The sequence below is a fragment of the Theobroma cacao genome, chromosome 6 (genome assembly GCF_000208745.1).
Source record: "Theobroma cacao cultivar B97-61/B2 chromosome 6, Criollo_cocoa_genome_V2, whole genome shotgun sequence".
In the NCBI taxonomy this organism is placed as follows: domain Eukaryota; kingdom Viridiplantae; phylum Streptophyta; class Magnoliopsida; order Malvales; family Malvaceae; genus Theobroma; species Theobroma cacao.
In genome coordinates, this window is record NC_030855.1 from 348,059 (window position 1) to 370,022 (window position 21,964).

The window sequence follows — 21,964 nt, forward strand, 5'->3', positions numbered from 1 at the left end:
TTAATTTGTATTTCAATCATAAATTTTTTTTAATTAACTTAAAATGCTTACTTGTATTGGTTATAAATTTTGAATCCGTACTTGATTTGTGTCAATGGTTCGATCACATTAAAAAATACCGATTGATACTCCAAACAATAACACAAATAATTTACGTAAAAAATTCAACCAAATTTATTTTTATTTTTTTAAGCACGTGAATTTTGATTGATCGAAAAAAAATTTCATATAGATTCATAGATAGAAGTGGTGGCTCAACCCTTTAAGCTACCAACTTACTAATGCACACGTGTGATGATTGCACTTTGTTTTAAATTGTCCTGATTTTTTTCTTTTTTTTATTTCGTAAATATGAATTCTTCAAAATTAAATATTTATAATTTCAGACGACATAATTCTTCCACGATTTATTAATAAGCACTTTTAACTATCATGATGTTTCTAATTATTAATAAAAGTCAATTATATATTAATAGATATTAACTTTGATTCCATATTAGTTTTTAATAATTCAATAAGTTTCGTTTCAATTAATTAAAAATTCACTTGATTGATTAATCTCTCTGAAAATTTTAAAAACAATTGAAGGTCACTTTAAATCGGTTAATATCATAATTTCCTTACATGATAACTTTTTATAATTTGCATATTATGATATTATATATATATATATATTTATATATTTCTGACTTAAAGTTTATTGCGCCCCTAATTATGATTCTTTGTTCGATTATGAAATATTATCCTTCAATTAAAATTAATTATATAAGTTCGAACTTTAAAATATAATATTAAAATTATATTTATTAAAATAATATATTTGATTGAAAAAAATAATTATTTCTTTTATTTTATTTTACCAATGATCATTGTTCAATAAGAACTCAAAATAATTAATACCAAACCGTGATAATAAATTTACATCTTCTTCTTGAAAAAATAACACATATGATTATTAATTTTTTTTTTCATTTTTTGGTTTTGATTTAATATTTTAATTATATGATTAATTAAGGAAAAAAATTCAGCTAATGCGGGTCGGCTCGGATTGAGAAGAGTGGCGGGACCCAAGAAGGCGGTCCGGTCCAGCCATTTCAGCTTTCTTTCCTACGCTTTGCACTTCCATCTCTTCTTCTCAGATCTCTCGCTTCTTTCCCATTCTTTCCAGATCCCAAAATCACCATTGATTCAATTCAAACCAACACATTGGATTCGCCTTTTTATCATTTCTTTTCAGAATTTCGATCCAAAGGAACGAAAAAGAAATTTAAGGGAAAGAAACAGTTTGATGACTAGAAAGCAAAATTGAGAAGCCAATTTTTGTTGATTGATGATTTGTAGATCTTGAAAATGGATCCGCAGCCTTCCCCATCGGGAAGGTCGTCCCCAGTAGGTCGAAGCCCTTCATTCTCCGTGACCGATGCGGGTAGCCAAAGTCTCTCTTCGATCCTCAACAACCCTCACGCTGCCAGATTGGAGGCCTCTTGGGTTGGTTGGTGGTCCGTTTCTCCTCCCGAGTTCGCGCCCTTAATTTCAACCAAAGCCTCCTCCGACCTCACACGATCCGACTTCCAATCCTACGTCTCTTCCGTCTCTGACTCCTACCATCGCTTCGAGGACATTCGCAACCACTCCACCAAGGAGCAAACCCTCGATGTCGACAACATTGGGGAGGCCCTCGTCGCTTGTTTGAGGGAGGTCCCGGCACTCTATTTTAAGGAAGATTTCGCACTCGAAGATGGACCCACTTTCCGGGCAGCCTGCCCTTTCACCGATGTTTCTGAAAACATTGTGCTTCAGGAGAAGTTGTCACACTACCTGGACGTGGTGGAGCTGCATTTGGTCAAGGAGATTTCGCTGCGCTCCAATTCTTTCTTTGAAGCGCAAGGGCAGTTGCAGGACTTGAATGTTAAGATTGTGGAAGGTTGCAGTCGGATTCGCGAGTTAAAGGAAACTATTCGGCTTTTAGACACTGATTTGGTTGACTCTGCTAGGCAGATTCAGGAGTTGAATGCCAATAGGACCAATTTGTTTGCACTCCAACATAAATTGAAGCTTATTCTATCTGTTAACCAAGCGTTATCCGCTCTTAAATTGGTCAGCTTTTAAATTTCCTTTTTTTCTCTTTTATTTTGTGTCATTCACCAAGAAAGAAAGGAAAACAATATAGATTTGAAGAGGCTACTTTGTTAATGCTTGGAGAGGAGTTTGATTTATTTTTATCGGTTATGCAGCTTGTTGCATCTGCAGAGTGTGCTGGAGCTTTGGATGTTATTGATGACCTGCAGCACTTGTTGGTATGCATTCATCTTTCAATGAAATCATATTCTTTGCTTTTTTATTTTTTATTTTTTTAAAGTTATGTTACTTTGCATTCCTAATAGGTTTACTGAAATCCCTAGGAATGATATGCTGTGCAAAATGTTTCTTTTGTTTTGCAAAACATCACTGAGCTTGGTCTTTCTAGTGATGAATTCCACCAAATACTTAATTTTTTGAATTTGGCAACAGGAGGTGGTTTTGGTTAGCATCATTGGGTAACAACTAAGTTCCCTAACAACGGCTTAGCTTAGTAGCTTAACTTAACTCTTTTACTGGCGTGGCGTGATTTTATGCTTTTTTTTATCGATAGAAAATGAAATAGAGTTAGCCAAAAGGAAACACCACCAAGATACGCGTAGTGATTCAATCTTTTGATCACCCATTGATGAAAAACCTTTTTTCGGGGCTTCTGCCTTGCACACAGAAGATTGAATTGCCTAAATCACAGTCTTATATGATGCTATGATCACCTCATATTGATAAAAAGTAATGGGCTTGTTAGTAGGTTTTGAATGAAGTGGTGACAGGCTTCTGATCTAGTCTGATTCCTAATGGGGAAATTAGAGCTATAGCAATTCTTTTAGAAACATAGCACATCAATCTTTTATAGCGATGGGATAGCTGGGATGCAGATGATCACACCGGTAAAGTGGTGTGCATTGGCACGGTTTGTTTCAAAATGTTTGACGGTATTGTAAGAATCTTTAAATGTTTGGCACATTCTTGAAGTGAGATTCAAACACCACTTGGTTGTGGCATGTGTGGCTTGGGCATATGGTAGAGAGATTTGACAGCATTGTGTAGGTGAGGCTTTTTTTTCGTGGGCAGTATATTGGAAAGCTAGAATTGTTCAAGCATTATGTGTTTAGCAAAATAGACTTGAATGAAGTTCAACACTAGGATTCCTAGTACCAAAGGTACAGTGGACTACATTTGTACTGGTCTTTGGGGTTCCTTTGACTATTTGTGAGGGTGGTTACAACATTTGTTAACTTTTATCCATGATTCCTTGAGGAAGGTTTGGGTGTAATTCCTAAAGCATTTTAAACAATTGAAGGCTTCGATTGAAAACCAAATGGGAAGAAAATCAATCAGTTGCAAATAAATAATAGTTTGGAGTATGGCTCAGGTGACTTTGATGAGTTCTGTGAGAAAGAACAGTGAGACACCACACTTCTCGACATACATCACAGCAAAATGGGGTTGTAAAAGACATGAATAGGACTCTCTTGGAGCAGGCTCAATCTATGATATCAAATGCTAGGCTCAATAGGGACTTCTAGGCTGAAGTGGAAACTATTGTGTGCTATTTAGTGAATAGATCTCCATCTATAGATATTGAGCTGAAGACTTCAGTGGAAGTATGGTTTGGTTCTTCATTTGGGGGATGTGCTCAATATTGTCAATCTACTAGCAATACCGTCAAAACATCTTGATTCGGATAGTGCAAATGTAACTTTACAAGCATGATCATCACCCATTAGTATTCAGCCATCACACTTCTCATGTGTGGCAAACAAGTCTCTAGAAGTGCTAATGCAAAATGTGTAAAGAATCCATTTGTCACTAACACGAGTATATGATAATGTTACAACAATCCTGGCATCATCTAAAGAGACTGTGCTTCAAGGCAAGGTGGAGATTTGTTGGAAATGATTTTGAAAGTTGAACGCCACAGTTTCCCCCCCTGGACTTCTTTTTTTGTTGCCCCTACTTGACTTTTTTGTTTCCATTATTTTCAATTTGGTTTAAAGCTCGTTAAAGTCATTCAAGGAAAATTGAAATGTGGGGTATAAAAGTGTGTTTTGTAAGAGAATTTGGTGGCACACTCGGCTTGTTTTGGTAGAAAAGAAAAATGAGAATTTAGGAGCTTTGAGAGTAATGGCGCTCAGGTTGTGGTGTTGTAGTGGTTCCTTATGAGTTTTGGACACTAAAGCTCATTGTAATCTTTACCATCTTCTTCATTATAGTGGAAATTTTTACTCGCCTCTACTTGCAGATGTAGGTTAGCCGAACTAGGCGATTACTTTGTTAAAATTTTAGGAGACCATCACCTTCTTTGCGTGTTGTATGTGTAAGCTCATAAGATCTCATATAAACAACAAAACCACAATGAAGCACTGCTGTAGTTCAAATTTTAGTTATCTTATGAATTTTTGCATGTTGTACGTGTAAGCTAATAAGATCTCATATAAACAACAAAACCACAATGAAGCACTGCTGGAATTCAAATTTTAGTTATCTTATGAATCTGTGCCTTTGATAGGATGGGGATGAGCTTACTGGTTTACATTGCTTTCGTCACCTTCGAGATCATGTAGTGGCTTCTATAGATTCCATAAACAGGTATTTATTTATGTATTTGTTTTTCCCAATTTATGGCGACATTAATGATAGAGAAAATGTTATTCACAAGATTTCTGCTTGTGAAATGATTTATTAATTTGTGGTATGTTAATATTCATTATTCCTTGTTGCAGCATTCTTTCGGCAGAATTTATGTGTGCTTCAATACATGATACTGGAGATGCGGATGCAGTTATATTGTTGAAAGCAAAAGCCAGGGCATCCAGTTCCTTGAATGGAAAAGATGTTGAAGTAAGCTTAATTACATTCTTTTCTTCTTTTGAACTTGAATCCTTCTGTTTGGCTGCTTGTATCTTTAGTAATGGTGGATGATAAATACCATTTCATTTTTCTCGACTGATTATGAGCAAGGCAGTCCTAGGAAGGTCCAAGCAGTGAAACACTACAAGTGCTAACTTGTTGCATTGCCAATTATGTGGCAGGGAGCCTTATAATTTAATTTTCATTTTGCAATGAGAAGTTTTGGTAGACCTGACCTAGATATAGATAATCGTGCACTGTGCTGCACTTGGTCATTAATTTGGGCATTTCTTGTCAATATTAAAGGAGTGCGCCTGCATTATTATTATTTGCATTATATTTCTTGCCTTTCAATTCAAGTTTAAATTGGAAACAATAGAAAACGGCTCGATTTGAGGGCTTTTAAAGCTGACTTTTGATGCAATACTCATGGTAACTTACCAGGATGTCCGACACGGACCATGATGGCTTCGGAAATATAATATTCTTCATGTGATGGTCTTCATATCCGCTTTAAACTTGACACAACTCAACTACTAAACTAGTTGGACTTTATAATTGGTTTTATGTTGAAGAGTTGTGGATGTTGTAGATCCCAATGGATTAAAAGTGAAGAAAAAGGAAGTTTGTGCAGCTTATAAATAATGCTCAGTTTGGTTTGATGTTTTTACTACTTGCTTTTTGCTATATGTTTTTGCTTCCTAAAAGGTTGCTAAAAGTCAAAAGCAAATAATTGATTAAAAAATGAGCAAATAACTAAAATGGGACACTGAATAACAGAACTATCCTATGTAATAGTAAAATCAAGTGTTTTGTTCTTCAAAACTAGTAATTGTTTACCAATATTATTTTCTTTTAGATCTGTATGCTCTTTACCTTTTAGGTTTGGTAGCAAAATGAAAGTAGCAAAAGGAGGAATCAAATGGAGCCTCAATTTGCTAGAATTGCTTTGAACTGTTAAAGTGCTGTTTACATTATTTTTCTTTGTGTCATTTTCTTTTCTTTCTAGTACTTAAAGGTTTGCATGTCCTTCTAGGCTCATAAAACTATCATCTCTTGAAGGTCATGAAATTTTCATGTACTATATAAAATTGGGAATTATTTGCCTGCCTTCTCTTGATTGCTCTCTTCTTTCCTATAAACTTGCACAATAACTGCTATTCATGGTATTGCTGCTATTATGGTTGTGGTGGTCTGATATTTTGCAGCTTTGCTTCTCCTGTCATTTGATATGGGGGAATATAAGATTGTCGCTGATTGTCTGAATGTTTTGACTTGCCCTGGTCTTTACATACTATGCTGCTTGTGTCTACTTAATTTAATTATTTTTCCTTTCCACTAATATTATTTTACTTATTTGAGATAATGCATGAAAAAGCCCTTGAACTTCATTGACTTGTGCAATCGAGTCATGAAACTATTTTATTTTTGTTCAATAAATCTAATAAACTTTTATCTTTGTCTGATCTTATCCAAAATTGATGATGAGTGGAATTAGGCAAAATAACTGTCTATCAAAGTTATGGTGCGGCAACTCTGTGGCATATAATTAGAATTAAAAAAGGAAAATATAACATGGAAATTGTGTCAACACAAAAAACCAAGCCCAATTCCAAAAGCAGTTAGGTTTGTACAATGTTTGAGTCAGGATTTAGCTCAGAGAAGAAATCAGGGATCTTTAGAGCTGTTTAGAAGCTGTTCTGTTACTGTGGACAGTACTATTGAACAGTAATTTACTGATTAGATTTGAAGTTGGATGGTTGTTTGAGGTTTGCTTAGTAATGGCTTAAAAGAAGAGGTATTTAGGGTTTTATGGTAACAAGATAAACTGATATCATGTCTGCATTCTCAGCGAAAGTTGCAGACACTCAATTAGAAGTGAAGGGGTTATATCTAAGTATCACACTTGACTTAGGGTTCCTTAGGAGTCACACCTAAGGTTGATTGCATAGCACATGCAAGAGCAAAGAATGCTGGAAAAAGGTTTTGACATCAACTAGGTATGGTTTCCTCCATCCTTTTCCTTAGGTTCTTCAATAGAAATAAGATATGGGTTTAAAATTGTTGTCTCAGCAAAATGAAGTTGGTGTGGGATTCGTTGCTAGGTCATGGGCTTATTTTGATTTGGGAATGAGTAAAAAATATGTTAAGAACCTTAGCATAGTTTTATTTTTCTTGAACATCCCAATAGAAAGGTTACATTGGTATATATGGACTGGCACTCTTACTCGTCTCTATCTAGGACTTTACTAATCCTTATGCTCTATTGAAGTCTTGATTTGAAGTAATTCCAAATCCATTAATAAAACCTTCAATTTTGATTAATTTGGAAGTTGCCATAATACTCTTGGTTCTTAAAAGCTTTGGAAAACAATAAAACATAAAACCTGCAACTTTCAAATCTAAAGACATTTAAAAATGGGACTTAATATCATCTATTTTAGTTAATAAGGTCCTCAGTTAATCCAATGTCAAATGCAGTCATACAGACTATAATCCCAAATAATTTTGGAATATATGTTGACTTTTCTTGAATCTGCATCAGGGAGTTTGCTATGACTGGCTTGAGCATCATTGAATAGTGTTTGTATGTCGTTTTAGAAATTATTGTGAAACAAGAGGTTTCATTGTGAGAAATGGAATATGTTGAAATAATTGCATAGGCTTTCCTTGTTGGCTATTGAAAATTGATTTCAAATTGCATACACACACACACACACAGAGAAAAAGGCCTTAGCTAATTGCTTTGCCTGCAACAGTGCTGTGATAAGAAGTTAGGGAGAAGAGAGAAAGGGGCCCAGTGAAATTAGTTGATAAGTTATTGATATAAATAAAATAATTTTACCACATATTTTTGTCTTAATCTGACTGGTGATTTTACTTGTCAAAAAAAAAAAAATCAAAGTCAACGGTTTACCTACCACATCATGACAGGGAGGCAGTGGCTTGGAAACGAATGGAATTTTCCATATTCTGTAATGGTTTGACCTTGATTGCATAAAAATAGTGATTTAATGGCTTGATTGAACCAAATAATAGTTTGATGGTAAGTGCAAATTCAGAGTTTGAGGGCTTGTTCATACTTTATCCATGTTTATTTCTTTATATATTGTTACAGGGACTTTTATGAGTAAGTTTGATGATGCATTTGGACTTATAACTAGAATGGTTATGTTAGCAGGTTAAGTTGGATGAGGAGGAAACCACTAATTTTCGAGATCGTCTTCTGCCCCTCATCATTGGTTTGCTTCGAACAGTGAGTGATTTTCCCTCTTTCCCATTTCATTATGTCTTTGTTGTTTTCAAAGTTGAGTTGTATACCAGAGATGTATAGCTTGGTCTTTTTATTTTCCATGAAAGACTTCATAGTAAGCAAAAGCTTCAAATTAGCGAAAGTTGAGCAACCCTGAAATGTATTCTGTTACTATTATTTATTGGAGGAGATTTTTAAGAGCCCTGCTTAATGTGATGTTCTACTTTAGGCTTGAGCTTTAACTTCAACTTGAATCATTGTTTTGATATGTCTAGAATTGGTGAGATTGGTTTAACTTTTTGAACTGCTTTTTATGTAGTCTTGTATTAAACTTAAGGTTATATTTAAGAACAAATACTTGTAAATATCTGGCCAGAAACAATGATAACAAAGAGCTCTTTAGGACAATATAAAAACACACCGTGCCAGAAGCAACCTGTCAGCACCAATAAGGTTTACATGTGAAATTTTAGATATATATGCAATTCAGAATTTATTAATCGTAACAAATTAGTTAAAAAGATATCAAATTGTCATCTTGCCTGGTTGATGACATAACTGTTATACTAGTCCCTTTTTTTTTATATGTTTTTTTGATCTTATAGAAGATGAAAAAGATATCAAGTGATACCTCAATTTTATTATTATGTTATCTATTTAATTCTTGCAAAGTTTCTGAACTTGTTTAAATGCTCAAGAATTTACTTTTGAAATATATTTGGTGGCTGTGATTATATCACACCAAATCTTGGAAGAATAGTAAAGCTAGTAGACAATTTGAAGAACTTGGAAGGAATTTGGAAGGATAAGGATTGGATGGAACAATATTGAAGTCTTTCAAGGTCAAATATGTCTCATGGGGTCCCTGGGAGAAACTGATTGATTGATGTGTTTAGTCGAGAATCTAAGCATATTTCAAATATATGTTCAAAAGATTGCTGAAGGAATAACTCTTGGTGTCTCATTGTTTTGTGGAAGAATATTTTAATTTCAGTTTTCTTAAAACGTAAAATCTTGTAGTTCGTTCATGTACCATTGAAAGTTGCCCCAGAAGAGTTTCTTTGAAAGCTAAATCTGAAGGAAATTTTAAAGTAGCAATGATTTCTATTGAAATATGGGTTAGAAAGAGCTTTCTATATTCAAATTTGTACACTTCAAAATTGTTCAACATATTTCATAATAACGTTTATGTTTCTGAATGTTGAGTTATGATCAAATTAGTTGTCAGTTATATGCAAAATCACATTGTTATATCACAGTTGAAAGTTTTAAATTACAAGTGTAAATGAGCTGACGTGAGCTGAGGTTTTTCTTATTCAAACCCGGCTTGACTAAACTTTATCATGCTCAAATAATAATTGAGCTCAACGTGAGATTCAGAAAATCTATTCAGGCTTGGCTTAGCTACTTAACCCAGCTTTAAGCTGAACATGAATTTATTACAAGCTCATTGGCTTAGCCAAAAATGAGAGCTTTACGCTCACTTAAAAAAATGAGGCCTATATGTTCTAGGCTAGTGAGTCATAGGCAGAAATGGCCTTGACTTAGGTAGGGTCATGCATGTGCTTGGACCCCTGTATGCTTCAATGTTGATTAGTAAATGTTGTGGGGAGGAACATAAAATGGGAAGAGCCCTACCCTGCCCTTATATTTCAGATCAATGTGTGATTGGTCGCTAGAAACAGAAGATTTCTTTTCTATCCCATGTCTCTGTTGTACCTAGTGCGTGTATTTGGTTCTATAGAAAATTATCTTACAATAATTATTTTGGGGAAAATTGCCCAGTTGATCACCAAAATTCTAGACTTTTCTAATTTGGTCACTCAACTTTCAAAAGTTACATTTTGGTCACTAATGGTATAAAATTTGGGCATTTCTTGGTCACCTGCCACTAGACACTAAAAGAACTCATACCTGGCATTATGAGTCAGTTTTTTTGCCAGTGGCATGTGGCATGTAATAACATGAAGTAAAATTCAACAAAAATTTTGGTCATCCAAGTTTTCAAGCTGTTCTGTTTTTGCACCACCTTGCAAAACTTATGTTTTGGTCACCAAAAATGGGTGATGAGGAATGTCAGGTTTGAGTTTCCATAGTCTCGAACAGGGAGTGAGTGAAAAAATGCATAACTTCTCTAATCTTGGTGATCAAAACATAACTTTAAAAGGTGAGTGACTAAAACCGAAAGGTACGAAACTTTGGTAACCAAGTGGGTAATTGACCCCAGAACTATTTTCTTCAATTCCTTCAAGAAAGTTCTACAAGGAAGACTTATTGCAGACATGCAGTTGCATAATCCAATCTATTAACCCCGTTTCCTTTTTATCTTTCTTACCTTTATCATGCACTTTTAGCTTTCTACTTTTAGTGGTGGAATCTAAGGTTAAATCCATTATAGAAAAAACCATCTCACAATATGGTGGTTGTTTTTCAGGCCAAGCTCCCCTTTGTCCTGAGGACATATCGTGATACACTTACTGCTGATATGAAAACTGCTATTAAGACTGCTGTTGCAGAGCTGCTTCCTGTTCTTGTTGCTCGACCTCTGGAGTCTGATTTAACTGCAGAGCGTTCTATGGACATAGATGGTAGGAACTACTTGGATAAGTAAATCTTCCATGTTCATCTTCACACACAGCATGTGTAAAATTATTTATTTGTGGAGTTCTCAAACTTCTTGCCCCTTCTCTATGGATTGCGGTGATTTTTGTGTTTGCATGTGTGTGTGTCTACTCTGTTGCTTCTAGTTGTTAATGCTTACCATCTGATGACTTAAGGTGGAGGCTCATCACTTGCAAGCAAATTGAGGAGCTTGTCATCTGAAAGCTTTGTTCAACTTTTGGCTGCTATTTTCAAGATTGTACAGGTAATGTATACTGGCCTACTACCAGACTAAGCATTTATTGAAGTTTTAAATGATATGGAAGGCATAATTTATGACATCCTGCATAAGGTCTGAGACTTTTTTATGGCTTGAATATGATAAAGATCTTTCTTGGAAACTAATTTAAATGTTTGATGGAGGAAAATGATCATGACTAGGATAAACTGAAAGAGAACTGAGTTTGCTGTTATAATGGCATTCTGAGCAAGCCAATCTTGTGTACATTCACTGAAGCATCTGAATTAAGGTTTGAAGTATTAATAGTTCATTGTCCATTTGCTGTTCTCTGGTCAAGGCCTTCTGTGATTTGATTGGTAAATGAGATGAGCCATGGGTTTGGTTATCAGTTAATAAACTATGTCTAACAAACGGGTTCTAACATTGACTAGGTAAAAAGAGTGATTTCTGGGTATTGGTGTAAGTTTGCTAGGGTGTCAAAGTCAGGTCATTTGTTTCATAGCAGATGGTAATATGTCCGCTCCTTAAGGCTGTCCTTTTGACAGGATTATGGGGATTGAGGGTGGACTTATCCTATGAGAGGCTTGAGCTCCTGTTGCAACATGGGTTTGGATTGCTGTCTTGTGCAATTGAGGCATTTATTCTGCACAGGATTGTGATACCATAACATTCAATTATTAGATTGGGTATTGTGTCATTTATGCACCCTTGTTATTCATTGTTTCTTCACTTTTTTAAATTTGGTTTTCTTTGGGGATAAGAGCCAAATGAGCCTGTCCAACAAATGAGGGACATTGAGTTTGGAAATTTGTCTCAAATTTTTGGTTAAACTGAAAGCTTATCCTCAAGATGGCTGGATGTATAAATAAAGTTGTAAAGAGATCATTAGGGTCTTAAACCAAGGTTGAAAGTATAAGACAAAACAGAACAGTGGCTAAATATTGATAAATAATTGAAGTTGTAATGATATCATTAGGGTCTATGATAAGAGATGATATTAAAACAGGGTGGCTTCTTAGAATGAGTCTAGAAGACTATTCTAGGGTTGCATCAATTAATCCTAGACCTTGGTTACTAATCAATATTCTTGTAATCAATTAATTCTAGGGTTACTGGCTTGCAATATGTGTCTCCTTTGGATATATATTTTCCCCAACAAAAATGGGGAGCACTTGTTCTATTTAACATAAAGAAGTTACCTGTCACAGTATCTTTCTATGCTTGATTAACTTTTAATATGATGTTAAGCTTGGTATAGTTGCTTCTTTATGAAAATTTTTAGTTTTGCTTAGTATTTAAGTAAGATGTAATATGATTTCATTTCTTTTAGTGAATGCAGGCACATTTAGTGCGGGCTGCTGAAGTGAAAAGGGCCATTGAGTGGATAATGTGCAACCTTGATGGTCATTATGCTGCTGATTCAGTTGCTTCTGCAATTGCTCTTGGTGCCATGGTGGCAGAATCTTCTCAAGAGAGTAATGGTCAAGGTGGTCCACTTCTTCCATATGCGCCTTTGAGGAGTACTGCCAAGGCTCTTTCATCCCCAGGGAAAGCAAGTGATGCAATAAGCCCCTCTAATTTGTCAAAAAATTTCAGGTTTAGCCCTCTAGTATCTTTGCTAATTAGCAATGTTCGAACAATATTTGTGCTGGAACATACTCTCTTAGCATATGAGGTGGTTTTTGGTGGTTGGGGTAGATAGGAATATGCTCCCGAGGGTTTTAAATGGTAATTTCCTATTTCTTCCCACAATTGTATTGGTAAATGGAAAATATTGTGGATTTATGTAGGAAGAGAGTAGTGGCAAAATCTTCTTAACTGTTTTCAAAATGTATCGTTTTTCAATTTCCAAAACCTTTGGATACTCAAGATGTGAACAATGATAATTTTCTGACCTTTCTAGTGAAAGTTGTAACGTTTGGCTTTAAAATTGATAAATCTGAATCAAATTCTCTAAGGCAAAAATATTTTAATTTAAATAAAATTGTCGAAAGAAAAGAAACTCAGAATCGTCTAAATGCTGCAGAATGATGTAGTGCAAATATGTTAGCTTGTTGTATTTTAAATTAAATTGGTGAAATAAAAAACTCAAGACTTGTCTGTTTGGCATTTGTATCTTATTTATAATACTCTAGGAAAATTTGATCCTTGGCAGGGCTGATGTTTTAAGAGAAAACACTGAAGCAGTCTTTGCAGCTTGTGATGCTGCTCATGGAAGGTGGGCAAAGCTGCTTGGGGTTCGTGCTCTTCTTCATCCTAGGTTGAGATTGCAAGAGTTTTTGAGCATATATAACATCACTCAAGAGTTTATAACTGCTACAGAGAAGGTATTCATTGTTTTCTTCTCTATATTGAAATAAAGGATTTTCTGGAAAAGAAAAAAAAGAAGAGAAGATATAATGGATTTGAATATCCTATCTGTGGTGGTGATGGTATTCCATGTGAACTTCAACAGATTGGCGGAAGGTTGGGATATAGCATACGTGGAACACTACAGTCACAGGCCAAATCCTTTGTTGATTTCCAGCATGAATCTCGAGTTATTTCCTGATTCCAATTGTCAGTTGTTTTTCGTATTTCATTCTGTTGATACTGGAATAATTTTTTTTTATCATCTACTGCAGATGACAAAAATAAAAGCAGTGCTTGACCAGGAGACATGGGTAGAAGTTGATGTTCCTGATGAATTTCAGGCAATTGTGTCTTCACTACTTCATTCTGAAGCAATAATTTCTGGAAACAAGGATAATGCTGAAACTAATATGACAAGCTACAGTGATATGGTTGCAAGCAATGAAGGTTCACAAGTGGCTGACACTGGATTACAGGGTGCTTTAGAGCAACAAGAGCAGACTGACTCTAGTGGCGCAACTGCACTCAATGCTGCCCAAGGGAAGGCTGAGGCGATTGAGAAAATGAAATCTGATTCAGTAACTTCATCTCAGAGTAACAGTAGTAACATGAAGGAACGTGGAAAACCTACTACTCAAATGCTTGAATATGGAGGTGTTGGTTATCACATGGTAAACTGGTTAGTTATCTTGTTTTATTATTGTTATTTTTTTTTCTTTTCTTCTTCTTCGTTATCTATTTATAAGTTGTTCTCTTCTTCTTACACTCCTATGCTTTCCTTTTCCTAAAATGTGTTCCTTATGAAGTTGAGCTTTTAGTTAGGATTTTAATCCTCTCTCTGGAGCAATAGTTTGCTCTATTATGTTTAGCAATGTGACTATGTTGACTGTATTTTTGTATATACACTTGATACATGTTTAGTAATAGTTAGACAAAATTTGCATAAGAAACAAGCCATAATACCATTTGTTTTTCTTTGTTGCTCCTTTCAGTGGCTTAATATTGGTGAAGATGCTGTCGGAGTACATTGACATGAATCATCTTTTGCCATCACTGTCCTTGGAAGTGGTTCATCGTGTTGTGGAGATTTTAAAATTTTTCAATACGAGAACTTGCCAACTTGTCCTGGGTGCTGGAGCCATGCAGGTATGAAGTGGTTTTGGTAACTAGGATATTTGCATTCTCAGAAGTTCTACTTGAGAATAATTTGATTAAAATCTGAAGTGTTCTGAATATGAGATGGGTCTAATCAGATGTCGCTTTTCCTTGTGCATGTATTCATGAGCCCAAGTAGTGGCCTAGAAACATCTTGAACTATATGTTGAGAAGTCTATGATGTAATTTACATGAACTCAATTTGACGTTAGGCTATTGTCATAGTTTTTTTTTATTGAATTTGTGTGGTATTGCAGGTTTCTGGTTTGAAGTCCATTACTTCTAAACATTTGGCCTTGGCAAGTCAAGTCATTAGTTTCACATATGCTATTATTCCTGGTAGGCTATGATATAATCCTTATGTCACTACTTTTTTGAAATCGTTTATGCTGCTCTGATAGGAAAGTTTTTTGAAATGCATCAGCTGCATCATCCTTGTTGGCAACTTTTAGCTATATCCTGTTCGCAGACTGAGGATCTTTTCAATTTTTAAATAACTTTGGTGTCTTTTTGGTCTGGTTAGATTTTCTGTTTCTTGAGTTTAGGAGGATTATATTTTTTTTCCTTTTTTTGTTGTTAATTTTTTATTGTGCATGTGCTTTTGGTGCATGGACAGACTTATGCTAAATCATAAAGGCAATGGTTTTGAGTTGAAGAGCGACATCAAAGAAATGAATACATGGAAATCTGAGTGCTTAAAACACTATGTTTGGGAGCTATGAGGGGAAGGGAAGGAGAGGAAAGGGAGGGGGAAGGGGAAAACACGGTTCCCCTTGTTTTGATAGCTTAAAGATGAGGGGGGAAAGGGAAGGGAGGGGTACACCAACCTTAATTGGTAAGGAGTGGAAAGTGAAGGGAATGATAACTTATAATATCATTTTCCTATTTTATACTTTATGAGTTAAAATGAAATGTTAAAATATGGATAAATGTCTTTGCTGTAAAAAATTTTAATGAGAAATCCTTCCTCTTCAAAACTCTCCAGTTTTGAGGGTTTAAGAAAATCAAGGTGTGGAGGGCTTTGGAGGTGTACATAAACCCCACTAAATCCCTCTCCCATTTAAATCTTTTCCAAAAAGTGAGAGGTAGTATTCCCACTCCCTTCCCTTCCCCTTCCTTCCATACCCGCAACCCAAACACAATGTAAATGATAGAGTGCCTTGAGGTCTGTGTACATTTATAAATATAATATAATTAACAGAAAATCAGGTTAGCAGCCTACTTTAGTGTGGTGGTAGGACTGACGTGGTGCAAAATGATGAGTTGCGTGTCTCGGATGTGATTCCCTATGCAAGTAAAAGAAAGATGGTAGATGTAATGCTTTTAGCAATAGAAGCAGATGAAAGAGAAGCTACTCAGTGAGTAGCAAAAGGGCAGTGTACCATGATCCAAAATAGTGAACCAATGAAGAATACCCCGATCGTAGCGTCAAATAATTAACCCTCATACCTTATTCCTAAACTCATGTCACGTCTCAGGCCGTACCATGTTCGTGGTAACTATGATTTGAAACTGTCCCATTAACTTTTTGTGCATAAGAAGCTTGACCCTGTCTCGAAAATTGATTTGCTGCCCCCCAAACTGCTGTGAACAGATCCAAATTGATGCAAAGAAGATCAAGTTTCAAGAATCCAAAGAATTAAGTTGCTCTTTTTACAAATTTGTTTTCATAAATGATGAACTAGAAATGTGAAAGCAGCACACTGGCAAATCAACTGTCAGATGAAGTTGATTTATGACCCTTATAAAACCAAGGAATGTTATGAGTTCAAACTGTTTATGTTCTTTGGTTCTAACAGTTATGGTTAAGACATCCTATTCTTTTCAAACATGAACTGATTTTGCTTTCTTGCTTATTTCATACATACATTTCCTTTTTTGTTAGTTTCATATTCATGATTGAAATATAACCAAAAATTTTGCCAAGTAATTGATGACTGCTATGTTTCTGTTCTAAGAAATCAGGCAAATCCTGTTTCTGAAAGTTCCCGAGCCTCGAAAGTCACTATTGTTGTTGGAGTTTGATCGAGTAGCACAGGTATAAGGCTTCATCTCTTTTTCTTCATTTTACCACATCGACAACTCTCCATTTATTTATTTATCCTTCGTTTCTGTTTTTGTTTTTGTTTTCCTTTTTTTTTTTTTTTTTTGGGGGGGGGGTGGGTGGGTGGGTTGAGGGTTGGGGCATGTTGCAGCATTTTGTTGTTTATTGTTATAACATAGTTTGCCTGTGGTTTTCTGCCCTCCAAATTTTATGGAAAATCTTAGAAAAGATTATATGTACCTGGGTCAGACACATACCTTTGTCCTACACTCTTGAGTCTGAGCAACATAGATTGGATATGATGTTTTGTTTAAATTTCCTGATATGATTTTTTTTTCCATATTTTCTATTTAACAGAAAATAACTTTTTATTTATTTCAATCTGGATAGAGATATCTTTGTCACTGACACATAGTTATTAAAGCTGTGTTGGTTGGCTGGTAAAATTAAATAGGAGCATCTGAGAAGAAAACTAAAAGCTAAGAGGGTGCCCTTTAGTTTAATTGAATCAGTTCATAAACTTCATTTGTAGCTAGTCTTTATTTGTGTCGTTCTGTTTCTTTGTTCTACTAATGTTTATTGAAGTGTCAAATGGCTACTGTTAAGTGGTTTATCCCTCATTGGTTGAGTCTTGAGCATAGTGACCAGGATGGTGACAGGGGTATGTATGTCTTTGCTGACAAGAATTCAGTGATACATATGAATCATATGTGCAATTGTAGTCTAATAGCTCAATTTACCTTTTCTCTGCCAAATCTCTGACACTGTTTCATTTTCTAAATTCAGGATTATAAGGTTCATCGTGATGAAATACATACAAAGCTTGTTCAGATAATGAGAGAGAGGTTGTTGGTTCATCTGCGTGGACTGCCCCAGATTGTTGAAAGCTGGAATAGGCCAGAAGATGCTGAACCACAGCCCAGTCAATTTGCTCGATCCCTTATAAAGGTAGCTACCGTGATTAGCTCAATTTAATTCTAGGGGTTCTTACCTTGTTTAATCCCGTTCTTTTTCATTTTGGTCTGTGATGGATTCAGTTTATAAGGGCACTTTATTAGTTGAAGAATCGTGCAAAAATTGAGTGTCATACACATATGTATAAAGGTTTTGAAATTAGTGTTTTATGCAGCATATCTTTAAATCTTTTTGATAGTTTTCTAAGGTAATTATTACTTGACATCAAAAAGGGTGTTTGGTTCCTAGTAACGGTATAAATAATGCATCTTGTTTTTTTTTTTGTTCCCCCCTCCCCATTGAAGCCCATCTACCACCCGTTCCCTTTTTTCTTTTGTTTGTCTCCATCCCCACCCCCCTCTTTTCCCCTAAGATGGTGTATCTTGCTTGCTTGTCTTCCTTCCCCATCGCTTGTTTTTCGTGTTGTTGCTGTTTTTCAATTTTTAATTGAGCCTCTTTTTTAACTGTTTGGCATTGGGATCATGGATCCTATTATGCCATTGTGCTTTACTGAGGCAGAAAAGGTAAGGTTCTTTTTTATAGTTTTTATGTCTTTTTTAGACATTCTCTGCTGATTTTGGCATGACAATGCGGTACAGGAGTAGATATGGTACAAAAAGCTAGAATAAAGTCTAAAACTGATGTAAAATTGAAGTTGGAACAAGAAAACTAGGGTCTAGGATTGTAGGACCAGTAATAGTTGATATTCCACTCTATTACAGCTGCCTAATGTGTGTAAAGGACTATTTAGACTAGAGTTACATTGTTTTTAATCCTAGCCTTGGATACACATATATGCCATCAGCCATCTACTTAGCGATTCAAACTTATTATGAGATCACATTCTAGTAACATGAGCACTTAATAAAGTGAGAACATTATTACTAATCATTAAAGTAAAACAGAAAACATTTAGAAAAACATATCAAGATCTTCAATTTCGATTAGGGCTATGTAGTACATCCACTATCTGACATGTGCATTTATTTTAGATCAAATCTTATATTCTTCAATCACACAGATTATGATATCGAAACTTCTTTCTACAGTATGTCTTGATCTCTGATTCTCATTGTGACTTCATTATCGTTTCTGCCCAAGTTAAATTTGCATTTGATGCACTCCCTCTAAGTCCTTAACTGAACCCTTTGTCTTAAAAGTCACTCTCCCCAACTCAAGCTTAGCTTTAATCGTAGCACTATTCCAATCCTCTTATATGCCTAGCAAGTTCCTGGTTGGCAGATCCAGAACCTTGTATTCTGGTGTGTGCTTCTGTTTGATGATTTGGTTTTGGTGGATAAGACCGGCAGTGATTATATAAAACTGCTTTCTTTTTCTTGCTCTGTTATTTCAAAAAGACAATATTTCTTATCAGTTTTTATTCTTTTTCCCTATTGATGTTCATTTAGTGGTTGAGTTGTTACTGAGCTGTTAGTTTAAAAGCTTAAAACAGTTGAAACTATTTTCCAAAACATCACTTATGTTTATCGTTCTTTTGTATGACCTTAAATAATTTGAAACTAATGTCAAATCATCATTTTGTTTATTTAATTTTCATTGTAGTATTTTACTTGGGGTACCATGGTCTCTGCAAGCATAGTACATTTTTATGTGATCTTAAAGGAATGTGTTAACAAGTATATTTTAATGTAGGTTTTAACTTTTGTATTAGGTTTCTTGTTCAAGTGTCACTAGTTCACTTGTTTGTATGTTGGACAATAATTGCCACGGATGAATTGATTTTGATTGGCTGTTCAATTTGTTTGCAGGAAGTTGGCTACCTCCAACGTGTTTTATCTCGAACATTGCATGAAGTAGACGTTCAAGCAATTTTCAGGTGAGGCAAATTGAACTTTTAAGCAATTTCCAGGAACCTGCTTAATTCGTCCTTATACCATTGTGTAACCTGTTAAGAGAAAAGGTTATCATGCCATGATAAACTTTGTCTAAGAAGTATAATGGCTATTCATATGCCGTTTGCAAACTGTTTGGAGAAATTTTCAAAATGTTCTTTGGACCAGGAGGTAAATTTGAACAATGGAAAATTTCTGGGAGTGTTGAATGGCAATCCTATCCTAGGTTTATTTTATATTCCTAGATGGACATTGAATGTTAGATCTCCTGCCCATGATATGAGGAGTAGGTGCAATTTCATTTAAAGCCTTTTAAAGTCCTGTTGTAAATGATTTTTATCTTATCTTATATTTTGTTGATCCCTGTTACAATGCCAGTGAATCTTTTGATAAAATGACTGGCCTGATGATGTTTGGCTGGGAAAGGCTTGAATTACATGTTAGTCTATTCCGGCAAATATTTATGAGAAGAGATCCATTTATCTTGGTATAAAGAATGAGCAACTTTTGCACTTCTACAACTTTCTTTAAGGTTATCGTTCATCAAATTTGCCATTATACTGATATGATATACGTAAAATCTTGATTGGTGAAAACTTCTAGCAGCATTTACGATTTGCTCTGTCCTTTAACTGGTGGATTTTTTTCCCTTTCTCTTCTGTTTACTGACATTAAATTTTGTTACACACTAAAGTCATCTACCTCACTCTAGGTGAGTTGGGATAAGATCATGCTCTACTACATGGAAACTTACTGAATATCGGAAAAGAACATTGTACTTTTATCAAGCAACTGCACATTCATTTATTTTCTCTTGATGAATAATGAAAGAAATAATTATTCATGAAAGTGAATTGTTCCCTTCAATTACACATGCTACGCTTTGCAGGCAAGTTGTTGTAATCTTCCATTCGCAAATTTCAGAAGCATTTTCACGCTTAGAGATCACCACTCCTCAGGCAAAAGATAGGTATTGTACTGTTTGTGGATTTTTATATGAACTTCAAATATGATTCTGTTTGTTTTTTCTATGATAACAAGCTGGCAGGCTTTATAATGGTTTATTTAATAATTTTCATGGCAGGCTGCATCGTGATATTAAACACATTCTTGGATGCATTCGATCATTGCCGACTGATAATTTGAACAATTCTGCTACCCCTAACTGGGGGCAACTGGATGAGTTTCTAGTGCAAAGGTTTGGGGCAGAGGCTGGTTGAGGTTTGTTGTTTTGTACAGTAATAGAGACCACATTTGAAGGGAACACTTGGGGATTTGTCAGAACCAATTCTCAGCCTATGCAGTTGCTTTGTAGAATTAAATTGAGGTAGGGAATCTATTCTGTTTCTCTCTCCCTCTAGATTGATTATTGAAATGTTTTAAGTAAGAAAATCAAAATATAGATATCTAATAATTCATCTGACAACATAATCTTATTCTTCCTTAGTCATTAATCTTGAAGCATTTACCACGGGTTGGTTGTAGAGATATTGGGTGCAATATATTTCATGTGATGCTTTTTTGTTACAAGTTGCCTAATAGGTGGCATCTATTATCAGCAACCTGGGGCAGCCTCAAATTTCATAAACCTCATTTTGGTTTGAGTTATGACAACAAATGGCATGTATATCTCTGAGTACTTTCCCCTGGGGTTCATGTTCGAGTCTTTTGCTCATCAGTTGTCACCTAATTCCTTTACCCTTTGAATGAATGTGCATGCTAGGTTTTTGACAAAATTGCATAACATCCCCATATTTTATTAAGCAAATTTCTTTGGAAAGATAAAAGGGATGTGCTTTTTTTTCGATGCTAACAATAAGAGTTGTTTGATGTTTTGTTTTTGCTTCAGGTAGATTGTGAAAAATAGTACAAAATCAGATTGAAATGTTGCGGCAGGAAGGAAGCATTAATAGTTTTGGGAGTCACAGTTGAATCTACATATACACATCATTTAATCATTACATAGTTTGTAATGGAATAGAATGGTCGGGTCCGTCCATGTTTTGTTCCCTTCATGTAATTTTTGAGTAAAAACAGTGAAACAAATTGAGTTTCCTCTCCCTCCCCCAAAGTCCAACCATTTGAGTGAGTGATCAGCATTGGTTTTGCATTTTGTTCTCTTTTCCCTTTCTTGTTTTCTCATTATTTTTTATTAGGGCTATATGGAATTGGACTTTAATTGTTATTGATGTAGCAAATAAATTTCGTTCTTCATTTGTTGTTGCATCACATTATCTCTATTCTTTTTTTTTTTTTTGTTTTTTGGTTAAAAAAAATAACAAAAGAATGAACCAAATGGAGTGTTCAATTATTCATGTTTTAATCAGTACAATGTAATCTAGTTGAATCTACATGTATATCAGTTAACTGTACATTATGCATGAATTTTCAGAGGACAGTTTAGTCTGGTGTATATCATATAACTGTAGAAGACACATGAAAAAGATAAATTTAATCTTCGCAACCTAAATTTGGTTACACTTGAAGTAATCTCCTACACTCAAATTGAACTCCTTTCACCCAATCCAATTTACTTATAGTTAGTTATTTTCATTCTCATTGAACCAACTGTCTTTTCCTTA

The 21,964-nt window shown here is 35.0% G+C and overlaps 1 protein-coding gene across 3 annotated transcripts; it reads left to right on the plus strand.

Annotated features, from left to right (window-relative positions):
- On the plus strand, window positions 1,064-21,608 carry LOC18595057 (vacuolar protein sorting-associated protein 54, chloroplastic). Of its 3 annotated transcripts, none has more exons than XM_018123336.1 (19): window positions 1,064-2,097; window positions 2,235-2,297; window positions 4,589-4,668; window positions 4,803-4,920; window positions 8,108-8,185; window positions 10,617-10,770; window positions 10,960-11,048; window positions 12,364-12,620; window positions 13,180-13,351; window positions 13,480-13,563; window positions 13,649-14,055; window positions 14,369-14,522; window positions 14,789-14,870; window positions 16,490-16,569; window positions 17,362-17,523; window positions 19,299-19,366; window positions 20,272-20,352; window positions 20,467-20,709; window positions 21,236-21,608. In XM_018123336.1, exons 1-18 carry the CDS (start codon window positions 1,351-1,353, stop codon window positions 20,600-20,602), a joined length of 3,012 nt encoding a protein of 1,003 aa, XP_017978825.1. In that variant the 5' UTR covers window positions 1,064-1,350; the 3' UTR covers window positions 20,603-20,709; window positions 21,236-21,608. The 3 variants fall into 3 exon arrangements, with proteins under 3 accessions (XP_017978825.1, XP_017978823.1, XP_017978826.1); XM_018123334.1 differs by having other exon boundaries at window positions 1,067-2,097; window positions 21,232-21,608; XM_018123337.1 differs by having other exon boundaries at window positions 1,067-2,097; window positions 8,111-8,185; window positions 21,232-21,608.